This window comes from Ananas comosus, linkage group 9, assembly GCF_001540865.1.
Source record: "Ananas comosus cultivar F153 linkage group 9, ASM154086v1, whole genome shotgun sequence".
Classification (NCBI taxonomy): Eukaryota; Viridiplantae; Streptophyta; class Magnoliopsida; order Poales; family Bromeliaceae; genus Ananas; species Ananas comosus.
In genome coordinates this window covers 12543343-12564537 of record NC_033629.1, presented here as the reverse complement: position 1 = coordinate 12564537, position 21195 = coordinate 12543343, and the positions used below count along the sequence as shown (strand labels likewise).

The following is a 21195-nucleotide window of genomic DNA, read 5'->3' as shown; positions in this document are numbered from 1 at the left end:
AACGAAGCGCTACACTGTGAACCATAGGAAAGTGAAAAGCAATCAAGCTATACCACAAGGGGGTCCTATGAAGTTTTTCGCGAGAAAAATATGAGATCGGATTCATCACACACTTTTGTGGGTATATGCCTTAGGCTTTTTTTTTTCTTCTTTTTAGAGAGAAATGAATTCAGCTAGATATGTGAAGCGATTGGGTTTCGAACTTGGGACCTCGAATACCAATAATCATTAAGCTTTTGGCTAACTGCATTAGATACGGTCGGTAACAGAGAGATGAGTATTTATGTGTGAGTATTCTCTATGAAGTGCAGATCCATTTTTTATAATTTTGGGTCCGAGCCCACCCGACATCCGAAGCCCAATAGCATTAGTGGACTTCACCCTTTTTGGGCCGTTTTGTAGGCCCAAATAAGAGCGCTTAAAATATTATTATTGTTTAGGCGCCAAACGCTTCAACTTCTAATTTGTTTTTGCCCCAAAAAATGAGATCCCCCACCCGCCTCCTCCATCCAAATCCCTTCTCTTTCCCCTCTCTCTCTCTCTCTCTTCACCCTTTTTATTCCTCTTCTCCTCACTACATGTTTAGAACTTTGCCCTAGGATCCCCCAAGAGGTGTAGCGCCATGGAGAGCTTCGACGAGGACGAGGGCGACCTCCTCTTCCCGGCCGCCGCCGCCGCCGCCGCCGCCGCCGAAGATCCTGCCTCTCCCCTCCCCCGGCCCAAGCTGAAGCGCTTGAAGAAGGCCTCCCAATGTAGGGCTACAGCACCCGAACGGTCCCCTTCCTCTCAAACCCTAGAGATCCCCGATCCGTCCCACGCCGCCATTCCGGAGGAGGCGGCGCCCGATTTGGGGCTATCTGAGGAGAATGATGGGCTCGACCCCCTGTTTCCGGAGCCTGGGTTTCGGGGGGAAGGAGAGGAAGAGGAAGAAGGGGGTGGTTTCGATAGCTTTGATCCGGATGTCGAGAGTGGTGGGATAGGAACAGGGGGATTGATCGAGGAGCTTCGGAGAGACAGCGCGAAGAAGCGGCTCATCTGGGATGATGTAGAAGAAACTACGGAGACGAAGAAGGATAAGAAGACGAAGACGATGAAGAAGAAGAAATCTGATAAGAATCATGCTGATTTTTCCGCTCGGCGGCCGAAAGAATCCGTTCGCGAGAAGAGAAGGCTAGAGAAAGTACTCCTTTTCTTTCCTTCCTTTCCTTTTGATGTTTACAAATTCCTCTTTCGTTTGCTCGCTTATGTGAGTTTCTGAACAGGAAAGGAAGGCTTATCTGGATCTAATGCACGCCGAATCTCAGAGGCTTTTGCGCGGTGAGCAATTCTCTCCTCTTGGTTCCCAATGTTGTTGAAGAATGTTTTTGATGCTTCTATATTTTGGTGAAGTGACTATTCGAGCTGATTTTGATTGATTCATTGAATCTGTAACTGTTTATTGACTTAATTTGATCAGATTCAATAAAACTGATATGCCTCTAGTACAACTACTGTACAAGTAGGTCTTTGTTATAAGATTTTGGTCAGCTAGTAAAGAGGAAAAGCCTAGATGTACCTCTAATTTCCTACAGGAATTTGGTGCAGAAACTCGTGATGTTTCTTTTAAGTCTGTGACTCTTGTTCAGAAGCCGATCTCATCGGTTTTGGAGAAGATTCGTCTCAGGAAGCTGGAGATTACGAAACAGTAAGTCATGTAAATGAAGTTTCCTATTTCTGATCTAGTCTCTTTATCTTGTTATCTGCATCCCGCATGTAAAATGCTTGTGAAGTTTTGTAAATTACAATGTTGCAGTGTTGGTTTCAGATATTGCACTCCTAATCTGACTGATTCAGTTGCCGAGGCTGACTGTTCCTTGGATGAAACAGCTCCATGTCCTGAACTTCCTGCGGATTTAAACTTGACAAACGATAATAGTTCAAATATGGTATGTTACAGCAGTATTCTCAGATAATACTTCAATGGTGTGACAAACTATTCTTTTATTAACCATTTTTTAGGAAAATTTGTGGCACCTTATGGGCATATATTTGTTGTGCAGATTCTGGATGATGCTGCCTTGGATGCTAGCAACACTAATATAATTATTGAGCGCTGTGAGGATGTTGCAGCGGACAAGGTTAGCCTTTCTTTTGTATGTTATTATCACTCTAAGGCACAGGCAATGTAGTATAGGCATCGGATCGCCATGCTAGGGCTAGGAAGAATCGTAATGATCTAGGAAGATTTGGGCTTCGACTCTATGTGAAGGGCAGAAGAAGAAGTCTTTGATCACACAAGTTTGAGCATAAAATGAATGTTGCTGCAACATTTGGGTTGCTTATCTACCAGCGGAGATGCATTATTTTGACAATAAAATCAACATATGTGTAATAGAAGGAAATTCAGTATCTTGAAGCTGGTTAGAAAGATGCATTTCGGATTCTAAATATGATTTCGATTTGTGCTTAGATATTTTTTGCCTTTGCATTTCAATTTGATTATACATGAATCACTTAGTTTATTGCTTCTTTTTCTTTTTGGCGCATAATGTTTCTGATGACTCTGCTCAGGAGAGTGGAGAGAACAATCATTCCAATGATAGTGCTAATGATGTCGCAGAGGAATCTCCAAGTTCACCTATGCCTTCAAGCCCAATTCCTGATGATGATGTGTGAGTGTTCTCGTAAAAGATAATATTTGATGTGGTTTTGGTGTTTACCTTTCTATTTTTCATTTTTTCCATGTATTTCAATGTATGAACATACATGCAGACATAATGTACTGTTGAGCTCGCATGCTATTAAATTGGGATAATTCTTTTTCAACAGTGAGATCTTAAACTTCTGTCTTGTTTATGCTATTGATTTCAGTTCATCATCAGAAGCAAGCGACAAGGAGAATATCAATCCACACCTTCACAAAGCTGTCAGCATGGACCCATATCCAAAAGGTGGTCCTGCAAAAGCTTATTTAGATGAAGAGGCTGAAGAAGAAGATGATAGTGATCATGACCTAACAAGGTTTCAGGAAAATGAAGAGGATGATGATGATGATGATAGTGATGAAAATGAAGTGCTAAATGATCTGATTGCAACTGGATTTGAGGAGAGGCCAGTAGATCATGAGAAGCGTAATGAGCTTCACCAAAAGTGGCTTGAGCAACAAGATGCAGCTGAAACAAATAATGTTCTCCAGAGGCTGAAATGCAATCAAAAGCAGAAAGAATCAACAATTAAAGATGAAGATGATGATGAAGATCTTGCTGTAGAGTCTGCAGATGAAAGATCATATGAGCCACTTCCGAAAAATGTTATTAAACAGAATTCGGAAAGAGCAAAACAAATGATTGCACAAATGTTCACGGATGATCATGATATTTACGTGCCCTCTGATGATGAGGAGATAGAACAGTCTTTAGTTCGTCAGCGCCTGTCAAAGCAAACAGTAAGTGCCTGGTTGACACGGCATGGCCTCATGCCGTGGCACTAAAATCTTGACTTTAATATATTATAATAAATGGAGATTCTATTATAATTCCTTTCATTGCATATTTTTGCAGTAAGCCCAAGAATGACAAATTTTATTTCTTATTCATAGGACTCTTTTACATCTCCACTAGATGATGAGCAATCAAAGGAAATTTTTGGTCTTATAAAGAAGCTCAATATTGCTCCTCAGCCCAAGAAGAGAGGCAGACAAGCAACATGTGAGAAAAGCCTTTTCTTGTTCTTTCTTAATTTTTTTCTGTTGTATCACTATTACTTTGTTAAGCACTTTATTCATAATATTCTTTCCTTTACCGCAGCTAGCTTGGACATGCTGATGCTTGGGGGGAACAGCAATAGTTCTTCAAAGGTGAAGTTTAGTTAAAACTAGTCCTTTCTTAAGCTGCATTTGGAGTAAACATGTATTGTATGGGTTCTTGAACTTTTATGTTTATGAACTCTGGAGTCTGGACTACCTTTTTTTCCCCCCCTTCAAATTCTCCGTATACTCTAGTTGTGACAGTTTGGAATTTGCAATTCTTTGCAGTCATCTTTCGTTGGTCGAACGACAAATTCTTCAGTCTCGTCTTCCCACAAATCAGCAACTTTTCGAGCATTCATATTTGGGCGTGATGACAGCAATAGCAGAAGCGACTTGTCCTCTTCGGAGAGCCATTCTATGGTAACTTTTCTTTTCTTTTTTTTATTCCCCTTCTGAAGCTTTTGAAGTTCAGGAGCTTTTCTGATGTGTATATGAACATGATACTATTTATATCTTGATTTTTCAAGTTTCGAACTGGTACGCTTAGTGAATCTTCCGAGTTTAAATTGGCTAATCTGATGAATGATCTAAGATTATTTTGCATATAATAATATACCAACACACAGCAACTGTTCATTTTAAAGTAGCACAGAACCACAAATACGGATAGAATCTCCAAAGCTGAGTATCCATATCTTTTCCATATATCCCATCTTTTAAGTTTTCATCAAATTTTGGAAGTCAATCTTTTTTTCTTTTTTAATTATCTGCATATGGAATTCTATTGCAGGGTCAGACGGAAAACAAACAATCAAGGCCACCGTCATCAACTAAGTTCAGTAACTCTCAGTCAAAATCAGCTTCATTTAGAGCAAAGTCCGAGGCTAATGCAACTGTAACTTCCTCACTGTATGAGATCCTGCGTCGCTCGTCTGTCAATTTTGATAAAGAAGGTCATGTAATTACAGAAACTCAAGCTAACCACCAATTCTCGGCATTCAGATCCATAAGAAGGATTTCATAGAAGGAATAAAAAAAAAAAAGATGCATGAGAACATGAAAATGAACAGAAACAGCACTGATCATGTGCTTTCTCTTCAATCTAAGTAATTTTGATATTACGAGAGTTAATGTTGTGAGTGTTTCTGAAATGATGTTAACAGAGGAACATTGCAGGTCCTGTATTTATATTATGAAGTACAAAATAGAAGGCATCTTTCAGACGGAGTGTTAATTCAATAAACAAAAATACATGGTTGCAAAATTTGAAACCCTACAAAGGACAATATAAAAAAAGTAGAATTCGACACAAGAAGCATCTAGCAGTGACACTTAATATTTGGGACGAGAAGCATCATACAACCAGGAAATCACCAATCATCTTCACATAATGCAACAAAAATCAAACTTTAAACTATATCGTAAACCCCAATCAACAATTGCACTTTAAATGGAAATGTATAATACAGCTATGTCTATCAACACATCTAAAAGTTAAGATTGCAACAGTAAGTGCAGAACAACTTCTCTATTCACGAAACAAGCAGAAGAGATGCATTTGGCAGCTAGAGAGTCTAACTAGAGTAGATTAGCAAAATAAGCTTTTTTGGTCTCTAAAAGTCGAAGCTTCGGCACAAAGCTTCTGCCCCAAACTTCAGCAGAAAAAGTGAGCAATTGTAAATAGCAAAATCATATGTGAAATATGGGGAAACACCTTAAGAACTTTAGTCATAACCGTGTATTACAAGAACTAATTACTAATCATATAAGAAGAGGGACAAAGATACACATCATTCAATCTCAATTTGCTGAGGGGAATCACCTTCAGCTTCCTCTTTCGAATCCTCCTCGCCGTTGATCTCACCCTCCACGGCGATTCCGGAAGCTTCCACGGTCCGCGCCAGCCACTCCTTGAGTGGATCCTCACTCAAATCCAGCCTCAGCAAACCCGCAAACACCCCGCCCATGAAAGCCACTGGCTCCTACAAGAGATCAATAGGGAGCAATTTGGTCACTTAATACAGGTTTAGTTACAAATACAATTCCCTAAAATTTGACCCAAATTGTTAATGTTGGGTCATCGTGGTTTAAACTGAAACAATTTAGTCCGTAATGTTTGTTTACACTATGATTGTTACTGGTTAGCACTACAGTTGCACTTTTTCTTTTTTTTTTCTCTCTAACTCAAAGGGATTAAACTGAAACTTCAGTGACTACATTGCAAACAATTAAAACTTTTTTTTATATATAACTTAGGGCATTATCATCTCATATCCATCATCCAATCAAGCAAAAAAAAAAAAAAACAAATAAAGGGATAAAAGAAGATAAAAATCGAACCTTTATGGCATCTTTGATGATGGGTTGATCTTCGAAGGGCTCGAAGCAAGCTCGAATTTCCCCCCCTCTTTTCGATTTCTCCGCGAATTTCATCTCGGGGGTGAAATCCAGGAACGAAGGAGCGAACCGGGGCGGCGGAAGCCTCTTCTCCCACTACAAAATTCCCCCGCCCCCCCAAAAAAAAGAAAAATTTCCCCATTTTTTACGTTTATTTTTCAAAATTGAGTTCATGGATACAAGTAGGAGGAGGAGGAGAGGAGCTCACCGTGGTGGGTGCGGCGGAGGTGAACGAGAGAGCCATGGTTTCCAGAAGCTGCTTCTGCTACTGCAACTTCATAACGCCGCCCAGCCGGCCGATTGGACCGAATTTGTTCGACCGGACCGGTTCACCTGACAAGGTGAGTCCTTGCAGTTTTTTAACTCACACGTGTCTTCCTTCTTACCGACCGCTCCTAGCGCAAGTGCTAAAGACTCAGATGGTTGATATTCGAGTCCCTAAATTCGAATTCTAGTTGATTCATATTTTCAAAAGCAGATAGCATGATAAATAGCATGCTATCTATCTTTTTCTTAAAAAAAATAAAATAAAATTGTAGCACTTATCTGAATTACGAACCATTCTAACGTATCAATTTTTTAATTTAAATAAAGCTTAATTTTAATTTTTTTAAAGTATAAAATATTTTTCTTCTCTCTATAAAACAGTAAAAATTAAAAAAAATAATTTCCAACTGTATTTAACAACCAAATAAAAAAAATATATAAATATATCTAATTATATTTTTAACTATATTTATATCCAACAATACTATATTTTTAATTATATTCACAGCAAATGGCCAGGTGTGACTATCTAATACTGCTACTGTCTGTGAATATTTGGCCTAACTTTCAAAATATAATTTTTAAATTTAAAAATAATTTTTGACTCAATAGAGTATTTGATAATCTCATTTATAAAATATAATTAATTTTTAGAATTATTGTTTGAAAAAATTTCAAATACCACTCCAGTGGTTTTGCATTTTTTTTACTTTAGTACTCTCTGATTTAAAATGTATGTATCACTTTCGTACCATATAATTTTATTTTTTTCTTTTTATTATCTTCTTCACTAATTTTTTTTATTAAGTTAGTGATAAAGTTAAAACTAAAAGGTGCTAAAGTGAATACCTAATAAATTATAGGTGGTGAAGCTTTTTGTATATAATCTAAAAAAAAAAGTTAACGAGAGCTTCAAGAAAAGAGAAAAATAAAATTAGATAATACTAAATTGATATATTTTAAATTAAATAATATTAAAGTGAGAAAGTGTAAAATCATGGGAGTGATATTTGAAGTTTTTCTTATTTTTCCCTCACGAAACCTCCAACAATAAATATATATATTATCCAAAAAAAGGGAAAAAAAAGAGAAAGAAAGATGGCTGCTGACCCTCCGGCGGTGGCGAGGACGGAGGGCTTTTTCCGGCAGCTCGGGCTCTCCGACAGTTCCGGCGGCGGCTCGGCCTTCCTCCCCTCCGGCGCCGGCGCCGGCGCCGGCGACAAGGATTTCTACTCCCGCCTCGTCCGGTCCCTCCTCTCCGTCCGCAGCCTCCAACCCCGCGGCCGCGTCCTCTGCTCCCTCTCCGTCCCCTCCGCCCTCGCCGTAAACCTCCCCTCCCGAGCGCCCTCTCGAAGCTTCTAGAAGCTTCCGCTGATGTCTGCTTTGTTGGCCTTGCAGAACCCCTACAACACGCTCCACGGCGGCGCGGTGGCGGCGGTGGCGGAGGCGGTCGCGCTCGCCTGCGCCAGGGCCGTCGCCGGCGATCGGGAGTTCTTCCTCGGCGAGTCCGCCACATCCTACCTCTCCGCCGCTCGCGTCGGTGTGAGCGCCCTCGAAACCCTAGATCTCCCCCTCTCTCTCCGACCCAATCATGCTGATCATATTACCCGATCTGCTAATTGATGAGACGTATGAGAGTCTCTAATGCTGGGAATTTGGAATTTCTTTCTTTTTTTTTTCCAAAAAAAATTTCGCTTTGGTTTACGCACTTCGAATGAACTAACTAATAGATTGTGGTTGAATTCTTCTATATTAGATATGAATTAGGGTTTATGCCTCATTACTGATGAGAGGCCTTTGTTGGATCTGTCGATGATCTGATAATCCTCTGCTTGGGAGAACTCTGAAGTAAATTTTGATGATTTTGTTATCTTTAAAAGGTTAATAGATACTCACTCGTTGCTAAATCAAATTGTTATGTCGATTACTTTTCGTAAAAATCCTTCTCTGCCTGTGTAGGGGAGGTATGATGTTGCTAATGTAATAGAACGAAAATGGTGAGCTACTCCGACTCTATATGGATTGACCTATGTACTATACTATTTAGCAACAAATTAAGGGTGCATATGAGAGTTCAGAAACACTTTATGTGACACTCTATGCTATGAGCTTGGAGAAAATAATCATCTTAACTTTCAAAAGTGTGCCGACTCTAATACGGAGATCTTTGTTGGATAGTTCTGAGCCTTTGGTGACTAATATTGCTGGTTGTACATGTTCGTGTGCTTATGTCATTCTCTTGAGGTATTTATGCAACCAGCTTGATCGGCTTGAGAGAATTACGATGTTGATTGGTATTTGAAGATTCAATCTTCTGAATTGGCACGTTCTGTTTTCTGAAAGGTAAAAGTTAAATGGCTACCGATCCTTTTCACTTTGCCGACATTTGTTAGAGTTAGAGAGTATAGTCTGTTGAGGTCCTAGTGTTCTTGTAATTTTCATACTTCAACTCAAAATTTTTAATTGAATAGACATTTTCACATGGCTTGGTCGTAATGCAAAAGTTAAGTTTCTGGAGATTGTTGTCTGAATGGCGCTCTCTTGCGTGGCTTCTGCTGCTCCGTATTCTCTTTTCCATGTTCAAATTCTCACTGGTTGATAACAATCAGGGTGTATACGTAACAATTCCATTCCCTTTGCATGTGAAACAAATTGAAAAGAGCTGATGCATTTTGGAAACGCACGGACGTGTTTTTTCATTGATGGTTGTTACTTTGTTTGTTACTGTAACACTAAAGTAGAACTACTAAGTGCCGATAGCTGATGTGTTTGTTTACTCGAGTGATAGTGTTTTACTCTTCCGTCACCTCTTTTAGTTTTGATGCATTAATGTGGTATTTGGAGGGGTCACTGTTAACTTCTACGTAGCTCTTGTTAATTCAATTTGGTTTTAGGAATGGTTGTTCGTAGTGATACATTGTTAACCATGATAAACTTTTATCTGCAGATGGAAATGGAAGTAGAAGGGCGCGTGCTGCGGAAGGGGAAAAGTGTGATAGTAACTTCGGTGGAGTTCAGGATAAAGGAAACCGGGCGGCTCTCGTACACCTCGCGCTTGACTTTCTATGTGAGGCCCGTCGCGAGTATGTGAGCTCTCATTTTTCACAAAAAGACAAAACTGTTGAAACAATTCCCTTTGTACAAATCATAACTTGGCCAGCCATATTACTAGGTCATGATTGTCGTAATTGAATCACATTTAGAATTTAAACTTTGCGATTGCGCATTACGTGGTTCAGTGATTCTGAATATGAATATGTAGCGGAAATATGTAATCTTCTCTGTTTGTTGGTGAGGAAGAGGAAATAGAGGTGATGGTGATCGCCGTCGCCGGTAAGTTTGATCGACGAAAGTTTCTTTGCTCTCTAGATTATAGTAGTTTTGGTGTTTCTCTTTGGAACTTTCACATAATCTGAAATTAAAGTCCTAATTGAAAATGATGTAAGCCGGCGGACAATACAATTTTGCGACGAAAACAAAATCTAGTAAGGTTTATGCATAAACAAGAAAACAACAAAACCAAAAAATGGTTTACCAAATTGTTATGTTGTTTTAACGAGTGTAACCTAGCCCCTGAATTTAAACTTTTTTTTGTTTTTTGTTTTTTTTTGTTATGTGTTTTTTTTTTTAATTAAATTTTTTTTTTTTTATCTGGTTCGGAGGTCTCTTTACCTTACTCTTGTAGTTTAATTTATTTCTTTAATGAATTAGGCAGATAGCNTTACACTGGTTTGAACTTCTGATCCTACCTTAGTATCGTTTATTTTTATAGCGATCATTATCTACGTGTCTCTTTTTTTTTTTTTTTTTTTTTTTTTCATAACAAAATTTTTTTTTTTTTATCTGGTTCGGAGGTCTCTTTACCTTACTCTTGTAGTTTAATTTATTTCTTTAATGAATTAGGCAGATAGCGTATTACCTTTCTTTAAAAAAAAAAAAAAAATTTTGTTATGTTGCTTTCAGCTGGTAATCTCAGCTTGCTCTGAAGCTGCGGTGCGTTAAAATAATTTATTAATGTTCTTTTCTTTGAAGTTCATCTCCTTGGCCTTCGAAAAAAAAAAAATAAAAATGGTGGACCTCAATTCTTAGGTGGATTTAACTAAAATATTGGTTTTCACTTATTAGTTTCCATTGAATTTTAAGCCTCTAAAGCAGAAGAGCAGCTACTGGAGCTTCTATTTCTGCTTAGCTTTAAGCCATAAAACCGTTTGGTTCGGATTAAGTAAAAACTTGTTATTTCAGGGATAGGGTTAAGTTCGGGGTTAACGTGGGATTAGAATAATTTTGTGTTTGGTTGAGAATTGGATTTTGTCCAGATATAGATAAAATAATGTTTGGTTGAAGTAGGTAAAATAAGAAAGATAGTGGGTAAAATAATATTTTATTTGGTTGGAGTAGTGGGGTGGGAGGTTAGCTAACCCCACCCCTCAAATTGAGTATTTGAAAATAACTTCAGGGTTAAGAAGTTATTTCATCCCTTAATTCCGAACCAAACGGGTGTAGTGTTCAGGACAACTCTACATATATTATAAGATAATCTAGTAGCTCAGTTATGACAAAAGAGGCATATGAAAGGTACATATTATTTGCACAATACAACGCTGTGCCCCCGTTTCTGTTCTCCATGTATTCCAGCGTCACATGTCAAAATATCTATGTTCCGGAATAATAGCTGGATGCATAATACCTATCATAAATTATGTGCTATTTTAAGCAACAAAGAGAAGCTGATCCAGCACCCCCACCTTCTAGAGAAAAAAAAAAAAAAAAAAAAAGCAGTAGTCTTAAATTTTATTGATATAAAAAATTAATTAGAGAGTTGACTAAAAACTTAAATGATTAACACTCAAAATCTCAAATTTAAAATCTAATTAACTTATTAACTTTGCTAAATTTACTTTAGAGAGAATAAATAACTAAAGTCTAAAAAGAAAGCTTAGAGAAACCTGCTGGATGAGGGCTATTGACTTTGACTGGATGCATAAAAAAAATCATCGCGCGACAAGTGTCCGCCAATATTCGTGCCGCCGAAATTTGTTCCCCCGGTGCCACCCGGTTCTCCGGTCAACAGTAGTCTCATCCCAGCCCGACACGTGCCCGTTGTCGCCGAGACATCTAAAGCGCTTCTAAGAAGCTTCTGGAGAAAGCGGGCCGTACTTTACTTTATCGCGCCTTCCGTCAGATTCCATTCTCGTACGTTCCCCTTGCTGCAGCTTCCTTCCACTCTCTACGACCTTCTCCGGGGTCGTCTCCCAATTCTCCGAAGCTTCTAGAACTTTCGGGCACCTTGCACCCGAATCTGCATGCATCCGACCCGTGGGTCGGGGGCGTCGGCGTTGTCGTCGTCGCCGCCGTTCCTGATGAAGACGTACGAGCTGGTGGACGACCCGGCGGTGGACGACGTGGTCTCGTGGGGCGAGAACGGCTCGACCTTCGTGGTGTGGCGCCCCGCGGAGTTCGCGCGCGACCTCCTCCCCAAGTACTTCAAGCACAACAACTTCTCCAGCTTCGTTCGCCAGCTTAACACATACGTGCGCATGTCTCGATAGATTTATAATTAATTAATTAATTAATCCTCCTATACGCACGTACTGAATTATTAGAAACAGGAGTTTCGTATGACGATGATGATGATGATGTGCTGCTGCTGCTGCTGCTTCTGCTGCAGGATCAAGCTGCTTTACACACAAATTCCTACTCGGGGATCTTAATTTTAATCTACTAATATATATATATTTATATATTTATATATATTTTTTTTAAAAAAAATTTGTTTGTAATTATTATTTATGTAGGGATTTAAGAAGGTGGTGACGGATCGGTGGGAGTTCGCGAACGAGAGCTTCCGGCGGGGCGAGAGGAGGCTCCTGAGCGAAATCCACCGGCGGAGGGTGTGCCCGGCGGTGGCGGTGGCGGTGCCGATGCCGATCCAATCCCCGGGGAGTTCGGGAGAGGATCCGCAGGTATTGTCGTTGTCGTCGACCACCTCCCCTCCTCAGCCGCTGCCGCCGCCGCCGCCGCCGCCGCCGCACGTGGATTTGGCGGAGGAGAACGAGTGGCTGCGGACGGAGAACGCGCGGCTCTCCCGCGAGCTCGGCGACATGCGCGGCCTCTGCAGCAACATCTTCCGCCTCGTCACCACCTACACCGCCGACGAGGGCACGTCCTCCGTGCCGCCGCCGCCTCCGCCCGCGCCGCCGCCCCCGCCGCAGGCGCTGGAGCTGTTCCCGAGGAGGACTTCGGAGGAGGAGGCCGTGTCCCTGCTGTTCGGGGTCCCGATCGGGGGGAGGCGGGAGCCGTCGGCGCGAGCGCCCGGCGCGGATCCAGAGGAGTGAGGGGGGTGGGCGGCGCTGTGAGGAGCACGTGGCGGCGCCAGGGCACTGGCGGTCACGCGCGGGCGCGCCGCAGAAGAGAAGGTACGAGAAGGAGTTAGAACTTAGTAAGGTCTAGAAGGTTCGTAGAAGTCGCCAGAGTGCGACAGTGACAGTCGAGGTCTAGAAGGTTTTAGAACTCGCTAGATGTTTTGCCTTTTGTTTTGTTTTTGCCTTTGTTTTTGTTTTTTTCCCATCGTCTCTTGCGCCTTGTGGCCATAAATAAATAAATAACCTACGCTCAGATGCTCAGGCAAAGGTGACGCAATGCGTCCGAAGAATATTGTTTTTATAAAATATTAGCGTGCTGATATTTATTTATATATATATTAAAAAAATATATAAATAATATTAATATAATAATAATAATAATATATAAATGTAATGTAATATTATAAAGAATCAGTCATCAAAATGTATGGACTAATTTATAACATAAATAAAAACAATATTGCACAAATATGTGAACCCACTTAAAAATATTTTCTCTTTATATATGTAGCCCCACTGCTATACTATAGTTAGTGTAGCACGAAGGTTCCGGTACTACTAAGTTATTTTCAGTGATACGACTTTCAAATTGATGATCGATTTTTTTAATCTTGTTGTACACTATTGAATAGTTGAAAAGTAAATTTTATAATTTTTTTGACATCATTTATCTATCAAACGATTAATCTAAAATTGAACAGTTAAATATAAAAATTTTATAAAAATAATAATAATAAGGTTTTAAATTTAACGAATAAGATACTGATTTACCGTAAATTTCAAACTGACTTTGTGTAGATCTTAGTTTCTGTATTTGTGTAGCAGAGTATTAAAAGCGGGTAAAGTGCAATAAACCCTTCTATAGAAAATAGAAGTATAAAACACTTAAAACAACCATAAAACCTGTGGCTCCTCACAAATCAGCACAAAAGGAAATCAAAAAGCCATTAGAATACCCTCACCTGACCAGTAAGGATCCATTTGAAATGTAACCACAATTAAAACTCAACAACAACATTACAAAAAGGGCTATTAGACCATGACACTAACACCCAAGATTACGGCATTATTATCCTATTTAACATACTTTTTTACATGAAAAACAAAAGACGGAAGATCAATAACAAAAAGACTAAACGCTTTAAAAGACGACGAAGAAGAAGTGTGAAGCAGCATATCTACAAATTAAGCAGGCAGTGGTAGAGTCACCGTGGTCACCTCGAGAGATTTAATTAAACCTCCTCTATTCCGCAGTTGCTGTCGCTCTTTAGGATGTTGAATTTGCATAGAGGGCACGTGGCGTTGATGTGGAGCCACTTATCTATGCAGGCGCAGTGGAAATGGTGGCCGCAGGGGAGCTCGCGGAGCTCCGCGCCATCGTCGTAGGGACAAAGGCAAATGCAGCATTCCTGTATTGGAGGAGGAAAGAAAAAGCGAGGGGAAAAAAAGAATTAGCACATCCAACATTTAGGTTGCAAATTGTGAAACTAACCAGGAGAGTTTAGAGTCAGGTAAAAAAGGCATAGAGATAAGATGAATTATTGGGCATTTAGAAACATGCCCCCTCAAGTTTTTCTTTTTTCCTTGATTGGCACTCCTTTACATCTGCTTCTATTTTGTGTTTACTTTTTGTCAGAATCCCAGATGAGGGATTCTGTTTAGAATAGATTGCTCCATTCAGCTGAATGGTGGTTAAAGCCGTTAGAGCTAACGGAATCCTCGATTCAACTGACTGACATAAACCAGAGCAGAACAAGCAAAACTTAAAAGGGGTTTTTTATCGAAAAAAAGGGGGCCTATTCAAAATGGCCTGTAGTGGAGGTTTGGAAACAGGATTTGAGTAAAGAAAGATAGCTCCAGAAGATTCCTTGTTGGCAACAAAAAACTAAATTGCTAGGGCAATTTGGAGAAGCTTACCGCATCCTCAGCTGAAAGAACTTGCTCCATGGGTGGGTCGCTGCCACACTCGGTCATGATTCCGCCAGAGCGTCCCCCTATCTCACCAGACAGCTTGTCAGAACCATTGCTCCTCCGAAATTTGTACTTTGGAAGATGACGAATGTCTTCTTCGGATGCTCCCTCCTGTTTTAGAAAGTTTACAGATGTAACAGGTAATTTAGTACAATACAAACAGAATGGGACTGTACTCATGCTTGAGTTAGAATAAGAGAACCTAGATTAAATTGTTCCTGATAAAGGGCCAAAAAAAAAAGTAAAATATTAAGAACAACAACAGGCAAACTTATTCTATCCACTTGGAAACCTGAAAAAAAAAAAAGGGAACTCTGGTGAATAATAAGGGTTAGCAAAATAGCAAAGCTCATTTACATTAAATAGATGTCCCAAACATGATTTAAAAACTCGCATTTGATTTCTGTCCTTTGCCAAAAACAAAACATTTCGGCAGTGTTGGCAAGTTCGGAAGTTTGGGATTCTGGTTTGTATATCCATTATACAGGTTTAATAGCCCTTTCAAAATGGCCAAATATATATAGAGAAATTGAATGATCTTCTATGGCCAGTATAAAGTTCAATCTACACGTCCTTTCTTTTCTCGATTAGCACAACCTTCATGCATGAATGAAGACCATGCTATCGAAGAAGAGCCACTTTCAAAAATCTTGTTCTGATGATTTAGGTAAGAGCAGTAGATGCTTGAAGGCGCATGAAAGATTACTAACTTCTGATGGTGATGAATCCAATATTTTCATCAGTCAGCAAAGGACTAAAGCTTTTATAACATATCCAACTATAAGAAATATTCCCATTGCGGTATTGGACTAACTAGACAAGCAACATTGACATTGACAAAACATAGAACTCAAATAGAGGAGGTGAAAAGAACACTATACCCAAAAATAAAATAATAAGATTGTAATAGTTTCTCTGATAAAATTCATCTTCTAGATATACCAGGAAGTGAAAATGGAATACCTGATCAGCCACAGCATACAGGATTGCAATAATACAAGGTAGACAGCAGCAAACAGCAATTCCGATAACGCAAGCCAAAGCAACGCAAAATACAACAAAGAAGACATCAAATGCCAGGAAAACTATAGAGAGCCTGTAAAATAAGTAGTGTACAAAAATAATTCAGATTAAGAACATTTTAAAAAAAAAAGGTCTTAGCCACATCCGTAGGTATACAGTTTTAGAGGAATACCAGTAAAGCTGAGGTGCTTCACGGGTCAGAGTTTGGCCACCAGCAGATACCCAGTAAAATCCAATGATCCACCATATGAAGGAAAACATTGTGTTTCCAGACTCTAGATGTTTTGCAATACTACAATAGGAGAAGTGACCAAAAAGAATCATAGTTAAAACATCTATAAACTCCTACAGAAAATGGAGCATATTCAAGAAAATACATTAAAAAATAGGAAATTGAAATGCAGATCAACGATTCTGACTCTTTTTCGAAGGCTTCAGACATGGAAACATTACCTAAACTAATAGCTCATTTCAAAAAGGACACCTAAAATTTTAAATTTTTGATTTAACTACCAAACGTATTGCGATCTTGATTTCACTACCTCTCCATTCGAACCTAATAGTATATTTCACTTTTTTAATGGACTATTCTGTAATCCAACGGACTATTCTGCTAACAGATGGAAAATTCTATGACCGGTTTGCGGAAAATGTTAAGTTCCACTAGAATTTTCTGAAATCAAAACACAGCAAGGTTTGGTGGTAAAGTCTATAACAGTACACACTTCTAAGCAAATACCAATTCTTTGAATCCAAGTTCCAGTCAGAAGTAGATTAAATACGCATGTCTATTCTGTTCAATCCTCCCTTTTCTTCATTTGTAGAACCTCATTCGGTCATTCCTTTCCTCAGACTCCCAGCATCCAACACTATCGATCCACCTATCATCGTTCTTTCTACACATCCTACTACTCGCTTTTACCGCTATCCTTACTATCTATCCCAGCATCCTCCGTGACCTATCCTCTTATTATCGTTCTTTCTATACATTTTACTACCTTTTTCCACTATCCTTGCTTACATCAACATCTACATATGCATCCTAAGTCCTTAATGCATCGATGCGCCCGTCCCCCTAACAAACAAACTGTTGGAAAAAGTTTTTTTTTTTTTTTGACAGCTGAATCAGCCAATTTCAACGCGTTAATTGAAACAAAGTTCAGTGTCTATAGATCAATGGTGTAATTTACCTGATCGAATTAGAGAAAGAAAAGATGAAACTTGTAGCTCTGCTAAGAACCAAACCATATAACAGCATATTTCGCCCTTACCTATTCCTTTCTCCATCACGGAATTCCCCGCCCTCGCCGAATCCTTCACCCTCCCTCGGCGAACTTGACGGAGAGCTCCTCCCACTCTCGGCGCCCTCCGATGGGTGCCTCCGACGGTACTCAATGCACACGCACACCACATGGAGAACACACTGGAGAATGTAACCCCCAATCCACAGCCTCAGCGGCATCGAGGGCCTCTCGTGGCGGCTGAGGACGAGGACGATCGCCGCGACGGCGAGGAACGCCACGTTCCAGAGCACGTCGAGGACGACGACGGGCCTCGAGTAGGCCCAATCGGATTGGCGCTCCTCGAGGTGCTCCGCCGCCGCCTCGCGCACCGCCACCGAGGGCTCGCGCATGATGCGTCGGCTGCTCGCGCGGCGGAGGAACCGCGCCGCGCCACGGAGGCTTGGGTGCGGCCCAAACCCTCCTCCTCCGCCGCCGCCGCCGCCGCTGCGGTCGAGGAGCGGCGCCGAATCCACGGCGGCGTCGCCACGCGAAGCGGAGAGGGAGGAGTTCGACATAGCGAAGCTGGTAGGGAGGAGATCGCAGGGGAGAGGGAGCCTTAATCGATGGAATCGAAGATGGCCATGGATGGAAACCCTAGAGGACGAAGGAGGAGTCGAAACCCTAGATATTGGAGCCTCTGAGATGAAGAACAAGTACCCTATTTGAAACTATTTTCCTTTTTTTTTATATTTATCATCATTTTTTTTTTTAATGTTCGCTCGTGATTAAGAAATAAGAAATGGGACAAGAAGGTGACCGTAACACGTAAGTGGGCAACTGGACGAATGAAATGGTGCCACGTTCTCCATTATGTGGTAAAATTGTAGTGAGAACCCTAACAATAATCTACGTTTGAAAACACTTCTTCTTGATAAAACATACCAATTCTTCTAATTTTTATTATTTTAGCCGGTTCACTTATTTTTTAAAAATTAATAATTTAATAATTATTCATTCTATAACTTACTTAATAAAATTAATTAAAAATATTAAACATATGGTTTTGTTTGACTCATATTAAGCCCACATTACCCTTTTTGATATTCATCAATTTTTTTTTTCCTTAACAGTCACTAACAAATTTCTCTATAAATATTTTATTTTTATCATGTATCTTATTTTAAATAAAATAAATAAAAATGTGTGTTGCACGGTAAAAATTGTTTTTAAACCATAATAGTTTGTTAATACAATTTTTTTTTTTTTAAGAGATAGATAGCATGCTATCCGCTTCGTTTATTTTATTTAGAAATAAACTTAATTGAAAATGTGAATCAAATAGAATTCGAACTTAAAACTTTGGATACCAACCACTTGCTCTAGAGATGGTGGTTGGTTGTTAATACAACCTTGAGTAGAACTATGACTTATATTATTGAATTTTATTGAGTTTGTTATGATTTAAAACTTGTTAAAGTCTCTTGAGAACCCAATAATTATTAATGGGCCGTTTGAGGAGCTCAACTAAAATTTTTATGTGTGATATTTAGTCCCAAATTGGAAATCAAAAGAGTGTTTGTTGTTTTTATATATTCCCTTGTTCTCAAGCTAGTTGCTTGGAAGAAAATGAGAGTAATGCTCTCGTTTAAATACACACACGCACGACACGAGCACGAGTACAAGCCGAGTCAGGCAGGCGGCGCGTGCAATTCATACACCCAGTTTATTTTATTTTAATTCTTATTTTTATCTTTATCCAAATTCTGATCATTATCCGTATAATCTTAGGCTTATCTTGTTCTACACTGATTTGACGCGTTGAAGCAAGATTCTCGCTTAGGTTATAAATATAGGGCGAGGTTGCATAAGTTAATTAATAACCTGAGCATACCTAAAGCCTCTCGTCTTTTTCTGCTTTCTGGATTTTCACCTAGTTTTTTTTTACTGGATCTAAAGCTTGTTGGATTCGTCTTGCGCCACCTTAGAAGTATGCCGACGGGGTGGAACGTGATTGTTGTATCGCTAGAAATAATTGCTTGGAAGTCTCGCACGTGGAGAGATAATTTCGCTTTTAGGGCAGTGCTCTACACACCTTGATCTACAGGTCTTATCTAAATCTTATATTTCTAATATTTTTGTTTAATTTTGTTTCAGAATTTTTCTATAGCTGAAATTGAATTTTCGAGTTGTTTTTAAAAAATATTGTAATAAAAGATAAGAAAGATTTTTCCAACGTATATTTACTTGCTCAATTAGAAAACCTAACTAAATTATTGGATCTTTAACTAAATGCTACTTAATCACCTAAAATGCTCCAATTTTTCATTCAACACCTTTGCAGCAACACAAAGTGACCGTTTGCTCATCCTAACCACATGAATCACACCACTCGACCAACGTGACACCACAATGCTAAAATAGCCCTAATTTAAGAACCATTCACACTACCACTCAACTTACCATTTTGAGACATGGCACTTAGTTTCACGAACCAAGGGATCGCCGGAGCTCCGGTGATGGCGACAGTGACGCTAACGCTGCTTTTGTTTGCGACAACGGTGGTTGGGTCGATAGACTGTAGTACTGTGACATCTCTTATCGCGGCTTGTTCTAGCTTTGTTTCCTTTGGGTCGCCGGAGCCGTCATTAGGCACGCCGTGCTGCAACGGGGTGGTGACGCTCTATAATGTCGCGGCAGATTCCGTCGACAACCGACGGTCGGCGTGCGGCTGCCTCATGGGGCTTATCACGACCTACAACCCCAACGCCACCGCCATCGCCCGCCTTCCAGGGCTTTGCGGTGTCTCCCTAGGGTTTACTATCGACCCCAACGTCGATTGTCGCATGTAATAATCTCTCTCATAATCTAATACAACTTATGACGGTCAATTATCACAAATTTAATTAGTTTTGAAATTTTAACCTTAATGTTGATTTCACCCATCTTAGAGTTCCAATTGCAACAATTTAGAACATAATTTTTATCTCTAATCGCAGTCTAGTCCTGCGTAAATTGCATTTCTTAACAAATGGCTCATAATTCCAGTTTCTACTGTTTTCTAACATGATCTTGTTCTGATGCAGCATCCCTTGACTTTGGCTAAAGTGTTCTTCAGTGCTCAAGTACAAGTATTGTGGCTAGAAATTTATACACATAATAATAGAGATACTAAAATGAGAAGAATAAATTGTAGTTAATTGGGAAATTATCTTTGTAGCAGGACTAATATGAATAAAAAAACGTGCTTCTTTGTAGTATCCGGGGACTAGATTGATCATATATATATATGTGTCATTTGTTTTTTACGTTTGAGTAGATTTGTATATGCCAATTCGATTGATAATGGGAGTGTGCTCTACCTCTTCTTCAGTACATTTTTGCGTCGAAAACGAAGCTGATTATTTCAATCACTGCGATTAGAATACAAAAACGAATAGTTCGCTATTTTTGTCAAAACAAAATATATATATATATAATAGAGAAAGGAGTTGGATGTGAAAATAATAAATAAAATAGCTCTTTATGTAAGTACACACGATTATTAAATTGAATGTTCTCACAATTTTAAGATTCGTGGCTATCACGTAACATATAACATGACCTCAAAAGTATGTGCACTAGATTTCGAATTTGAAATCTTAAATTTCAATCACCGCTAGAAATATTAGGTCAATAACGTACAAAACTTACTTAAATAATAGACCATTTTAAATGGACTATCCAATCTTTTAAAATTTTAGTTTTATTACTCAACCTTTCAATGTTTGATTTTAGAGAGTCAGCGGTGCTTTGATTTTAATAAATTTATAATCGCCAAAATTATATAAAGTATACCAATTAAACTTGTAAAAATAAGCAGACATTCAAATTATGAAGTCAAAGTGTTATTGACTGACTCAAATTAAATAAATTGAAAGATTAATTAGTAAATTAAAATTTTGAATTATTTGATAACCAAATCAAAATGTTTTTTTTTTTTTTTTTGAGAGAGAGAAATATAGCATGTTACCCGCTTCATTTTTTTTAAAAATAAATTTAGCTAAAAATATGAATCAATTAGAATTTGAATTTGGGACATGGGGAATCAATCCCCAAGCCCTTTAACACCTGTGCTAGGAACGGTCCGTAAAATAAAAAAAAAAAAAAAAAATCATAATTGAGACAAGTTTTATATGCATTTACCACAAAAAAAAAAAAAACTACTGTGCACGGTGCACCAGGTGCA

The 21195-nt window shown here is 39.2% G+C and overlaps 6 protein-coding genes across 8 annotated transcripts; 4 read left to right on the top strand and 2 right to left on the bottom strand.

Moving 5' to 3' along the window:
- Positions 251 to 4845, top strand: LOC109715768 (putative DNA helicase INO80). 2 transcript variants are annotated; one of them, XM_020240918.1, is made up of 11 exons: positions 251 to 1180; positions 1263 to 1317; positions 1585 to 1684; positions 1805 to 1925; positions 2040 to 2117; positions 2551 to 2651; positions 2851 to 3424; positions 3578 to 3686; positions 3786 to 3835; positions 4013 to 4147; positions 4518 to 4845. In XM_020240918.1, exons 1-11 carry the CDS (start codon positions 623 to 625, stop codon positions 4749 to 4751), a joined length of 2115 nt encoding a protein of 704 aa, XP_020096507.1. In that variant the 5' UTR covers positions 251 to 622; the 3' UTR covers positions 4752 to 4845. The 2 variants fall into 2 exon arrangements, with proteins under 2 accessions (XP_020096507.1, XP_020096506.1); XM_020240917.1 differs by having other exon boundaries at positions 1793 to 1925.
- On the bottom strand, positions 5259 to 6464 carry LOC109715767 (UPF0426 protein At1g28150, chloroplastic-like). The gene is made up of 3 exons (XM_020240916.1): positions 6333 to 6464; positions 6068 to 6220; positions 5259 to 5709 (listed from the first exon to the last, which is right to left on the bottom strand). Exons 1-3 carry the CDS (start codon positions 6366 to 6368, stop codon positions 5518 to 5520), a joined length of 381 nt encoding a protein of 126 aa, XP_020096505.1. The 5' UTR covers positions 6369 to 6464; the 3' UTR covers positions 5259 to 5517.
- On the top strand, positions 7442 to 9738 carry LOC109715766 (acyl-coenzyme A thioesterase 13). Of its 2 annotated transcripts, none has more exons than XM_020240915.1 (3): positions 7442 to 7714; positions 7790 to 8020; positions 9339 to 9420. In XM_020240915.1, exons 1-2 carry the CDS (start codon positions 7490 to 7492, stop codon positions 8012 to 8014), a joined length of 450 nt encoding a protein of 149 aa, XP_020096504.1. In that variant the 5' UTR covers positions 7442 to 7489; the 3' UTR covers positions 8015 to 8020; positions 9339 to 9420. The 2 variants fall into 2 exon arrangements, with proteins under 2 accessions (XP_020096504.1, XP_020096503.1); XM_020240914.1 differs by having other exon boundaries at positions 7446 to 7714; positions 7790 to 7933; positions 9339 to 9738.
- LOC109715765 (heat stress transcription factor B-2b-like) lies at positions 11672 to 13059 on the top strand. Its single transcript, XM_020240912.1, has 2 exons — positions 11672 to 11922; positions 12187 to 13059. Exons 1-2 carry the CDS (start codon positions 11695 to 11697, stop codon positions 12724 to 12726), a joined length of 768 nt encoding a protein of 255 aa, XP_020096501.1. The 5' UTR covers positions 11672 to 11694; the 3' UTR covers positions 12727 to 13059.
- Positions 13674 to 17736, bottom strand: LOC109715778 (E3 ubiquitin-protein ligase At1g12760-like). Its single transcript, XM_020240946.1, has 5 exons — positions 17019 to 17736; positions 15920 to 16039; positions 15688 to 15820; positions 14671 to 14835; positions 13674 to 14162 (listed from the first exon to the last, which is right to left on the bottom strand). Exons 1-5 carry the CDS (start codon positions 17543 to 17545, stop codon positions 13986 to 13988), a joined length of 1122 nt encoding a protein of 373 aa, XP_020096535.1. The 5' UTR covers positions 17546 to 17736; the 3' UTR covers positions 13674 to 13985.
- On the top strand, positions 19442 to 20063 carry LOC109714821 (putative non-specific lipid-transfer protein 14). Its single transcript, XM_020239529.1, has 2 exons — positions 19442 to 19815; positions 20054 to 20063. The coding sequence occupies exons 1-2, from the start codon at positions 19442 to 19444 to the stop codon at positions 20061 to 20063; spliced, it is 384 nt and encodes a 127-aa protein (XP_020095118.1).